Source organism: Chiroxiphia lanceolata, chromosome 2 (assembly GCF_009829145.1).
Source record: "Chiroxiphia lanceolata isolate bChiLan1 chromosome 2, bChiLan1.pri, whole genome shotgun sequence".
Taxonomy (NCBI): Eukaryota; Metazoa; Chordata; class Aves; order Passeriformes; family Pipridae; genus Chiroxiphia; species Chiroxiphia lanceolata.
In genome coordinates, this window is record NC_045638.1 from 99229824 (window position 1) to 99241507 (window position 11684).

At 42.1% G+C, this 11684-nt stretch overlaps 2 protein-coding genes across 3 annotated transcripts in view; both read left to right on the plus strand.

Moving 5' to 3' along the window:
• The window catches only part of TBC1D23 (TBC1 domain family member 23), a 38998-nt gene extending 36654 nt beyond the window's left edge, over positions 1-2344 (plus strand). The window contains exon 21 of the transcript XR_004355168.1: positions 2233-2344. The gene's annotated coding sequence lies outside the window, so the exon portion shown is untranslated. The remainder of the gene's footprint in view (positions 1-2232) is intronic.
• NIT2 (nitrilase family member 2) lies at positions 270-10626 on the plus strand. Of its 2 annotated transcripts, none has more exons than XM_032678570.1 (10): positions 270-332; positions 2233-2351; positions 4874-4994; positions 5113-5201; positions 6545-6638; positions 7625-7699; positions 8124-8202; positions 8840-8938; positions 9969-10024; positions 10408-10626. In XM_032678570.1, exons 1-10 carry the CDS (start codon positions 305-307, stop codon positions 10494-10496), a joined length of 849 nt encoding a protein of 282 aa, XP_032534461.1. In that variant the 5' UTR covers positions 270-304; the 3' UTR covers positions 10497-10626. The 2 variants fall into 2 exon arrangements, with proteins under 2 accessions (XP_032534461.1, XP_032534460.1); XM_032678569.1 differs by lacking the exon at positions 270-332 and adding an exon at positions 1366-1537.
• Positions 10627-11684: the final 1058 nt, after the last annotated feature.

The following is an 11684-nucleotide window of genomic DNA, read 5'->3' on the forward strand; positions in this document are numbered from 1 at the left end:
CGGGGAAAAGGCCGTAGGCACAGCAGCTGCTGAGCTCCAGGAGGTTTGGGTGCACAGCTGTGTCCTTGCGGGATGCTGGAGTGGCGCTGGAGGAGCACCGCCAGTTCCCTGCCACCCACTGGGGTCACGCAGGAAGGTGCGTGCTTCATCCCCTGCTTGTTTTCCTGCTCAGAGCTCAGATCTGGGAGCCAGCGGACTACTTAAAGGCAGCGTTCGAGCCGGTTTTAGCTAAACCCGGGGCCGGGACTGCGTGTCCCGGCAGCCCCTCCGTGCCCGCGCATGCTCCGTGCGGGATCGGCCGGGGATGCGGGCGGCGAGCGGAGCCATGGCGTGTGAGTGGGGGCCCCTCGTCCCTCTCCTCCCCGCGCCCCCGGCCTCCCCCGCCCGGGCACAGGGAAAAGGCACCGCGTGGGGATCGCCCCGGGCCGCCCCGCGGTGCCCCACGGTGCACAGCCCCGGTGCGGCCGGGAAAGGCCTCGGTCCGGAGCCTCTGGAGGGCTGCGAAGTAGTGCGGGAGAAAGGGAGCTGTGCTCTTTGGAGACCGGGACGCAGCGCTCGCCGTGCAGGGTCAGCTCGTCAGGGGATGTGGACAAAGCGGGCGTGCTTGCCTTCTGGTGTTTTACAGAAAAAGACAGCTCAAAACAAACAAACAGAAAAAAAGGCTTGTTTCGTAGTGATACAAACGCAAACCGTTATTGTTCTGTGATGCACCTTTACCTGGTTGTAGTCAGCATTGCTGTAGGCTTATCCTGAGAATTGCTTTTAAGGAAGTTTCTGAGGCAGCTTATCCAGGCTGGAAGATCTCTCTCTGCAGCACTGTTGCACATTTCTCTGCATTTCTGTTACTTCTACATCTGGACGGTTTTACATCTACTTGTGCCCCCAGTTTTGTTTATTCTGTTGTGACTGAGCTTTAGTTTTGCCCTTTAACAAACTCCAAACTTGAGGCATAGGGAAAATAAGATTATTGTTTTTCTAGTGTTTTAAACTTATTGGATTTTTTTTCCTAGTAGATGCTCTTTTGTTCTTTGTTTACTTCTGTGGTTTTGGGGCTTTTTTGATTTGTTGGGGTTTTTTGTTTGTTTGTTTTCAAAAGTGAGTTTATGCTGAAATGTAAATCTTTAATTGTCCAATTTCTCTGAGCTGAAACACATTCCACAAGTACAGGAAAGTTTTTGACAGATTCCTGGTATGGTTTCCTAAGTGGGTCTGGAAACTATGGTCACATCTGTTCAGAATATCAGTTAAGGTTTATTTACTCAATAGACCCAATAGTAAAAGTCTCTCGATCAGAAGAGTGACAAAGGGAGCAGTTAATCATTTGCTTAACCTCTAGAAATTAGCTGCTTAGCTGCTGAAGTGAGAACTAAAGTAGGAAAAAGGATGTGCCTTCACTGTTCCTGGCCCAATCTCCATTTTGCTTGAATCAGCTCTTCCTGTTTCCCTGACTACTGAGGCTGTGTTGCTCACAGCTTTGTCTTTTTCCTACAGTAATCTATGACCTCTTTCCAGAGCAGAGGGGTACTTTGTGGTTTGGGTACTTTTCTTTATGAAGCCAGAGGGGGTTTTTTTTGGTTTTGTTGTTGTTGTTTGTTTATTTGTTTGTTTGTTTAAAAGGAAACTCTGAGAGCCTGCAAATATAGAACCTGCTTAGTGACGTAGAAACTGTTGATAACACTTGCAACTGTGTTTTGGCTAGAAACCAAATTGCAAAGAAATTATTAGGAAAGACGTTACCTTTACTGGCCTTCATAGCCGTTTCCCAGACTAGGTGTGATTTGAGGGATAAATTCCCTTATTTGGTGCTTTGGGGATTATCCAGTTCTTTGGTTTGCTAGTGACATTTTAGGACACGCAGCGTTCATCAAGCAGCAGGTGCCACAAAAAGATGGGCTCACACATCTTTTTGGCTCGATGACCTGTGGTCTCCCTTTCTGCAGCATGGCACCTTCCACTGGAACGTGGGCTGGGAACTGTCTGGGCTGAGTGAACTGGCACAAGAGCTCTGTGATCTTTGCCCTGGGCATGATGATGGCCATGCATGGTTCCCATTAGCAAGCCTGGCCTTCAGTGTTCTCCCTGTGCTATGAGAGCCATAGACCACAGAATGAGTTGGAAGTGGTTTATATACATGCTTATAGGTTAAAAAGTTTATTTTGTTACTGAGTTCAAATTTTGAAGAGTTTCCTGAGTGAATTCCACTGAATGTTTTTTATTCTTTTCTGCTATTAGCCTTCCGCCTCGCTCTTATTCAGCTTCACGTATCTGCTGTTAAATCAGATAATCTTCAACGAGCCTGTGGACTGGTTAGAGAAGCATCAGCTCAAGGAGCAAAAGTTGTGGCTCTACCTGTGAGTAAAGGTCATGGTCTACTTGGCACCTATGCCTCAAACCCTTCAAAACCTCTTTCTAGTGTTACTAAGGCATTCTGTATTCCTGTTTCTCTCTGCATAGCTTACAAGCTGTGGGAGGCTTCAAAATAAAAATTAAAAAAAAAAAAAGAAAAACAGGTTCTATCTAGCAGCACACTTAAGATGTGGGGGGCAAGAAGGGGGGGGAAAAAGCAGGTTTTCCTATTTTGTAGTGTAAGAGTCTGGCAAAGTTTTTGCTAATTTAAATCCCAGGCAATTCCATCATTTTTACATTCTGAATCCATGTAAGTAGCACTGTCGTTGGAATTTTTGCTGAAGAAATGCAGAAAAAGGTGATTTTCAGCTAAAGAATGTTGACATGAAGGTGAAAGAAGACAGGTACATGGTGACTCTCTTTGCTGTAGGCATTCCAGATATATCCACAGAGAAACAAAACAGACTTAAGACATTTCCAGCAGGTTATATGTGGCTGAATTACTATTAAGGGGCACTTCTCTTGTGACTTCCTTGTGTGGGAACATAAGTAGCCACTTAAAATTACCGATCATTTCTGGTTTACTTCTTGAACTTCAGCTATGATGACTGTGCTGAATTTTCACTCAGGTGGGTGTGCTGGCAACAAGATGACCTTCCCAGTGCAGCTTTGAGCTTTTCCCCTCTCTTCCTGGGAGTACATGTGTTGCTCCTGTACCCTGCAGCCTCTGACTCAGGAGTGCAAAGTTCTTCTCTGGGTGAACTTTTGGTCTCAGTTTTACACATGGAATGTTTTCTCTCCTGCCGTCACAGGGGAAGCATTAAGCAACCTTTCCAGCTCCTCTCTGCTAACACAGTGCTTGTGTTGCAAATGTAATAACCACTGAGTGTTCTGCCTGGGCCTCCTACATGGAGATTACCTATTATTTGCTGGTTTCATCATGTGTACAAATATTGGGTTTCCCAGACCTGTTTAGTTGAGATACTTTGCTAATGATAATTTATGCTTTCAGAGTAAAAGTTGTCGAACAAGGGCAAGGTATTTCACAGATTTTTGGGAAGTAAATTTTGTACTGGAATTAGGACATGGGCATGAATATTCTCTTCCCTCTGTTTTGCTCTTTGGTTTGGGTTTTTTTGTAGGTTTTTTTTGTTTGTTTGTTTGTTTTGATTTTTTAAAATAAGTTTATATAAAGAACAGAAGTAAGTCGCACTGACTATAATCTGCACCTTTGTAGAGGCATGTGGCAGTTTTCCTGTGACATATTAGCCTTTTTATTTCTGAACTTGGAAAAATTTGTGAAAGAAATACAGTTTGTAGTATTTATGGATTTAAAAAAATAAAAGCAGAATCCATTTGAATCTAAAAATTGATAGAAAGCAATTCAGAGATCTGTCCCTGTGTTTTTTCTGCTTTGGAGGGCACAGGACTAGGTGATCTGTGCAGACAGTCTGCAGTTCTGTCCCAGTGTCAGCCTGTGCACAGCCCCAGGCAGTGCCACTGCAGGCTGGCACAGAGCTCTGCTTGTTCTCTGCAGCCCCTGGTTTCAGTGCCACCCACATGGGCACTGCAAGTGGCAGGATGAAGGTGGAGGCAGCTGGCTGTGCTTTCATTTCCTTGAAGATCAGCCCAACTTTCAAAAGCCTGGGAAGCTCATTTGGCAGCCTGCAGAGACTTTCCTTCCTGCTTTTTCCACTACAAGTTCTGCTGTGGATTAGCTGGCACCTGCTGGCCCAGTGTCTGCATATGGGGCAAAAATACCCACCCACTTTTGGTTCAGTTATTCTGGTTCAGTAGAACCCAACTCGGTTGTTAAGAAGTTTGCTTGACCAGGCAAGGCATAAATGTTTATTGTGCTATTCACAGCTTGATTTTTTTTCTCCTTTTTTGGGGGAAGGGTGGGAGGTGGGTTGGTTACAACATCCAATGAACCAAGGTAACAGTGGAGGCAGATGCCTGGGCTGGGAGTCACTCACCAAAGAGTAAGTGCTGGTACTGTTTGATAGTTTATCTGTGGCCCTCAGCTGTACTCCTTTAGGGGACAAAAAAAGTGTTGGGTGGGGTGTCTCACGTCCCCACAGAGCTGGCAAGTGTAATAATTCAGACTGAAAGTTCTTGATGTCTTGGGCATCTCAGTTACCACTGCCCACCTAGTTTAGGCATCTAACCTACTCCATTAATCTGACTGTCTAAAGATTACATGCCTGGTTCTGAAGGATAGCAGATCTTTAACTAGGGCCTAAGACAGAAGACACTGTCCAGTTGTGAAGAAATAACATTTAAAAGATTGTTTTAGGAAAACAATGAGTAATTTTGAGAAATGCACACCCGCTGTATTTTCTGTAATGGTTAAAGCCTCTCTGGCCTTCCTGATATTTTTAAATTTGCTTACTGAGTTCCTAAAAACTAAACTCCTGTAACTAAACATTGTTTGAGAACATTTTTAGAGAGGGGTTTGAAAAGCCGAGTACATCTCCTTGTAGTGGTGTTACTGGATTTTAGCTGTTTCTTTTCCATCCACTTCTAGGAATGTTTTAATTCTCCATATGGAACCCAATACTTTAAGGAGTATGCAGAGAAGATCCCTGGGGAATCGACACAAAAGCTCTCAGAAGTTGCAAAGGAGTGCAGCATATATCTCATTGGAGGTAATTTACTCTTAGTGACCGTCCCATTGAGGAAAAGATGGGCAATGTCTGTTAGTGCCATTGGATCAAAATCAGATATAATACAGTGGGGGAAATCTTTGTTCTTGCCTTTACAAAGGATCCATTCCAGAAGAGGATGGTGGAAAGCTGTATAATACATGTACTGTCTTTGGGCCTGATGGTGCTATGCTGGCAAAGCATAGGAAGGTAAGATGGCAGAATATTGTTATGAAAAGGTTTCTCAGCAGTGTTGCAAAGATTATGTCATCTGTACTTAAAGGTGATAGAAATTAGTAGAATCTTTCATTAATAATAAGTTGTGTACTGTCAGTGACATTTCATGTACTTTTTATTTGGGACATTTAAACACTCCTTCAGAAGCTGGTCATAAATTTGGTCTGGACAAACTAAAGAAGGTATAATTGTCTTTCCCCATATGCTGGGAAAACTGTGATAAAAAGTAAAACCTGATCAAACTCAGATATCTGATCTAAGTCTAATACATAGTGCCACTTAAGTGGGATCAGGGTTTTCCCTCAGCTTCCCAATGTATTTAGTCCTTCAGTTATTGTAAATACTGTTCTTTACATACTTTATGTGCTGTATGTATGATTGGTGGAGACAACCAAAGCCCAGGTTCCACAGTGAAGCTGTAACTGCTGTTTGTGGTAGATGTTTGCTTAATGTCACCTTCCACCTCAACGTTGCTTTGTGCCTTCTGAGAAACTGCCTTCTCTTTGTAACTCCAGAGTGTTAAATCTTACTATGCACACAGGTAGCACTCCATAGGTGAACAACAGCTTATTTCTTTCAAGGATAAACAAAAAAGAGGATGCAAGGTTACTTGGAAAAAAATAAGATGGTGCAAAATACCTCTGGGGTGCAGGTATTCACTTACTTTGTTAACTAATTCTACAGTTAGCTGCACTATTGGATCACTTTCTGAATTATTGTGTTGCCTTCCATCTTTCATACCACACCAGTCTGCAAGCCTACCAGCTCATAGAATGAGTGCAGGCTTGTACTGTGTAAGTATGAACAAGTAATAATACAAACCCAGCACTATTATTAGGAAGCTCCAGTCAGGAAGAGAATCTTCCATTGAAACAGAGGGACAAAGACTGTCTGCAGGGCCTCAGAGGCATCTGCAAAGCTGGGAGCTTTATGACTTAGTGAAGGTATTTCCTGGAGAAGTTTTGCAGGAATGGGACTCAAATCTTAGAGAGGAAAATATCACCCTCTTTAACCTGCTTTAAAATCATCCTGCCAAATTCAAAACATGTTATATATGTCCTTTCTTCTGCAAAATGACTCGTTAGATCAAGATATTGCTATTTTGCAGGGATTTGCAATTTCAGACAGGTATATTTCTTTAAAGAGGAAAACTACTTTAAATCATCATTGGGGATCTAACAGTCTTAAGCAATGTTTAGTTTGGATCCTGACAAAAGAGTAGTCTAGATAACAGTGGAAAACATGGGACTAATAGAAAGAGGCTCAAATACCAAGCACAGAAATTGTTTTTGTTATTAATCACAGTATAATTGCAGGTTCATTTGTTTGACATTAATGTTCCTGGGAAGATACAGTTCAAAGAGTCTGAAACACTGAGTCCAGGGAATAGTTTCTCCATGTTTGACACACGTGAGTACAAGACAAGCCCTCTTTTTAAGGAGTTGTACTACAGTAACACCACAATCATTCTGGACAATCTGAGCAATGGATTTTTAGACTATCAGATTTATATTAGGCATTCGACAGCCACAGCAAATGCAGTTTAATTTTGCTTCAAGTATGTGGTCTCTCCTGAGACTTTTAAAAAGGCAACGTGGTTGCAAAAGGGCAGAGGAGTAGAAAGGGTTGAAGCACACATTGTGGCACTTGCCTTAATTAAATATTGGTCCTACTGATTTGTTAAAGAGAAGTGACTGTATTTTTTATAGCAGTTACAGCTTGAAAATGGTTCTTATAAAACATGGCTTGTACAAGCAGCTACAACTATACAAACAAACAGCTGTAACAAACAGCTCCACTGACACATTGTTTCATGTGAAGATGATACAATAATGGAGACAATTAACTGTAACTTGTAAATCGCATTCCAGTGTTCTTGAATCAACCACATCAGACGAAAAAGAAAGATATTTACTCCTCCCCACCCCACAGTGTTCAAAAATTAACACAGCTTGTTCACTGAGCTCTCCAAAGACTCTCATCTCCCGTGGTCACTTTCTCCTCCTTGCAACGTGCATGCTCTAAGAAAGGACATGACTGCAGTTTTAGTCCATGACAAACAGTGAGTGCTTTCTTTTCTTGAAAAGGAAATAATTGAAAAACTTGCAGCTAAATGAGAGAGGAATATGTTACACAAAGACCTGATAGAACATGATTTTGTGGAAACAGCTGTTGTTAAAGGGTAGATAAGACTGCTTATCTTAAGTCTTTCATCATGAAACATGAATTCCCCCCCCAATAGCCAATGCTTGTTGGACACACATTTAATTATAGCTCCTCTTGTTGCTGTGAGACATAAAATCACAACTGACAGGAGGGCTACAGGGAGTCTTGTAATTGCTTTTGTGTACTTCATGATAGCGATATGACTGTTGTCTCTTGTGTTTTGAGAACAGCATACTGTAAAGTGGGCCTGGGTATCTGCTATGACATGAGATTTGCTGAGATGGCTCAAATCTACGGCCAGAAAGGTGAGGCTGGGTCACCTGAAGGAGCAGGGTGAACCCTAAGGCTGGAACCAAGCAGGGCTGTTTCAGGGTGGTACATAGTGAGCAGTCTGTGTGACCGGGTGTTCTCATCCTCACCCAGTAACACAAAATGCACCTTGTGGCCAAGACTCTTATCCAGATGAGTGACTCTTCTCACCAAGTATCCGTCATTTCCTGATACACATTTGCTGATGCAGTGAGGGAATTGGGTATATCCCCACATTAGGTCTTTGGTGATGTAAGTAATCACCTGTGTTATGCATTGACAGGCTCTGGTTGGTTCCATTTCGGGCAGAGTTTGTGAAGTTGAAAGAAACCTCATCTTGAGTTTCAGTGTGAAGGGCCACTGTAGGGTAAACTATCTTCCTCTTAATAATGTTTGGGTTCTAACTGTCTTTTAACAAAGGTTGCCAGCTGCTGATATATCCAGGGGCTTTTAACCTGACAACAGGACCAGCTCACTGGGAACTCTTACAGAGGGGACGGTAAGATCACAGTAACAGCTTATCCTCCTGTTCCAGAGGAAATTTTATTGCATGGAACTGAACTGTTCTTGTGTCCCACATGACACTATGCAGCAGAAGTGGTGCTACAGGGCCTGTCTGCCATTGGAGCATGGCCTTGCATGGGACACCAAAATGATTTTGCTGTCAAGCAGAAAAGCAAGAACTACTTACTTAGTCTTTGCTCCTGCCAGCCCCTAGCAGTTATGCCCTTTCAAGGACCTTTTCCCATGGTTCTAGAAACACCCTTCACACACAAATTGTAGAGAGAAGAGCCAATAACCATTTGAGAACTGCTCTAATTACAGATAGAAATAGACTCTGAGATTCCTGAATGCAGTATTATTTATTGGTCAGCTTCAGTCAACTTTCTTACATACTGAATGAACATGTGAACAACACGATATTCTGTGCACTAACACTGGAGCCAGGTGCCAGAGACTTCTCTTTCCAGGCTCTGCTTTCTCTGACCTTCATATCATTTACAGTTTTGGCTAGTCCTTAGGAGGATATAAAGCTTGTCATTCAGAGTGAATTCTTTCTCTTTTGCTTAGTTAAATGGTAGAATAAAAAGCAATTCTCACTTTCTCCCCCTTCCGTCATCTTTCTCTGAACACAGTGCTGTTGATAACCAAGTCTACGTAGCTACCATATCTCCTGCTAGAGATGAAAAAGCATCCTATGTTGCCTGGGGACACAGCACTGTAGTAAATCCGTGGTGAGTTCAATTAAAAACAACACCTTTTTTTTTTTTTTTGTTAAAAAATGTGTTTTACTTGACACTTCAGTCCCACATTTCCACCTACTCTTAAAAATGTAAATTCTTGGTAAAAAGCACATGAGACTTAAGCCTGCATTCTCAAAATCATCATTTAAAACTGTCAAACTGAAAATCAAGAAACTAAAACTAGTTTAAGAGTATGTATTCATTTTGGTAGTAAAGATGCTACTTAGTACTAGCATTCAGCATTAGCTTTGCTGCTGACCTTTTCAACTTGTCCCTGAAGTTCAGTCCATTATATATTACTCATACAGTAATTTTCTGTGTAGAACCAAACCATGTTAAACAGCTTGCACAAAACTATTTCATTTCCTCAAAGAACAACATTGCTTTGACATAATAAAGAACAAGAAGAATGTCTTCAGCTAGAGAAGAGAGATATTCTGACTTGAGCAGAAGTCATGCAGGTGCACTGGAGGTAAAAGTGACCAAATCTTCAGGCACTTTTTATTCTTTCAAATAAATCCACCAATAGTTCTCTTCCAGCTGATTGCAAAGCCAGAAAATCTTTGTCTGTGTTCTGAGCTTTTAACTTTATATGATGAAAGCTGTGACAGAACACGTCAGCGGGAGACGCGCTAAATCATGTTCAGTAGTTCATGCAGAGTAAAAGCATACTCCTATTAAAAGCCAGTAGGATCTTGAAAGGAGAAAGTGTTAGTCTTTGCCATATATGGTTGTCCCTTTACCCTTGAGGTATGTTGCATGCTCACATGCCCTGGTTCTTGATCTTCGGAACACACGTGAAGTATGCTTATGTCACATATAAAATGTGCCACATATAAAGCCCGAAAGCCATTTCCATCATGCCTGAGTTATGAATTATGATGCTATTTTTAGGAGAGCCGTGTGTTTACAGCTGTAGGCATCAAGGGTAGGAACTCCCTTTTGTACAAACAGCAGCAACTGGACTGATTCCTTGAGACCAATGTGTTAATGCTGTGAACAAATGTGCTTAATTTTGCAGGGGTGAAGTCATAGCCAAAGCTGGGGCTGAGGAAACAGTTGTATACACAGATATAGGTAAGGGTAAAGTTGCTTTGGTTTTTTTCCCCATTGTTTTTTCTCAAGTACAGGCCATGAGACTAAGGAGAGACAGTTTTTTAAGTCTGTGGCCTTGCACATGCAACTACAGATAATGCAGCATTCCAATGCCTTTTCCCCCTTTGCTGGGTTAAAGCAAGAACAAGCAGCACTTAGCTCTACTCCTGTAGTTTCCTTACTTAGGAGGAAGCTGCCACCTAAGGAAAGGGCAAAGCTGAGGCTCTTCAGCCCTGGCTGCCACTTGCAGTGCCCTACAGGTCCATTCTCCTTGATAGTTCTCTTTTCCCTGCCTTACCTCAGAGCAAGTCAGGAGCTTTCTTTTTTGGCTGCTGTTCTCATAACTCTTTCTTCTCCCCCTGTAGATCTGAAGAAACTTGCGGAAATACGTCAACAAATTCCTATTTTAAGCCAGAAGCGTTGTGACCTCTATGGTGTAGAGATGAAAAAGTGAAGCTGGGTGAAGAGGGAAGGTTCAAGTGCCACAATGGCTGTGCCCTTCATCTTCAGAGGGATTCCTTGACTGCTCGCTCTACAATTTACTGCCGAATGTGCCAGTTAAAAAACCACCACACAAAAAAAAACTTAATGGTGCAATTCTAAAGTTGATTCAAATCCTACTTTTATATCTCCTCTCACACTTAAATATTTCATAGGTCAGTTCAAGACAGGAGTGATTAACATTGCTTTTATGCATGACAATGTTTTAGTTACCTTTGGGAGGCTTTTTTGTAGAACACAGAAATGGAAACCTTGTTCTCTGAAACTCAAGTCAGCTTTGGTATTATGAATTTTCCAGTGAATTATCAGATAATCTAGAAGCATGATTCTTCCCACTCAGTCCTTTATAGATGTACAGGCCTTAACAAAGCTCCTGGAATGCCCTACTTCTAACTTGGAAATCTTAACATTTAACACTGAGCAAAACAGGCCAAATTCTGCTCTGCACTACTGGGGACAATGCAAGAAGCTGCCAGACAGAGCTACTGCTATAGAAGAATCTGTAAGTTTTTGGTTCATGTGTTCTTGCCTGGATTATGTGCATTAAATCTTCCTTATGGCAATTCCTGTTTATTGCTGAAGTGATGTGGGTTACTGTGTTGTTAAAACAATTCCCATGTTGCCATACCTTGGCTCTATATAATATAGTGTTTCCCTAATATAATGTCTGAATGGGGTTTAATTCTGGTGCCTGGTTGTTCTCACTGGAAAAGGCTGAGGGTAGTCACTCAAACGGGTTAGAAAACTTGTTCCACTGACAAGCCTTTCTGCCCCCAGTCTTCCAGAAAACTGCTCAGTGTTTAACTGCATTATTGCTACCATGGGCCAGCAGCCACCCACTGCAGGGAACACACTCCCTCTCCTGTGCTGCTTTTGCTGAAGAGACAAAACAGATTATGAAAGGTGGCTTTAAAATTCTGACAACCAGCCAAGCATGCTGTAGTTTTGACTGGGGTTTTTTCTTAGAAGGAAGACACCTTTTAATGTAAAAAGAATTTGCAAATGATGTCTTTTTTTTCCTCCTTGGGATGAAAAAAAGAAGCACCTCTCCAGCCTATACTAATAGGCTTTCAGATTTCTAGCAGCATAAAAACACAGTAAGGCTAAAGATTTCAAAATACAAAAATGGGAAGGAGAGGTC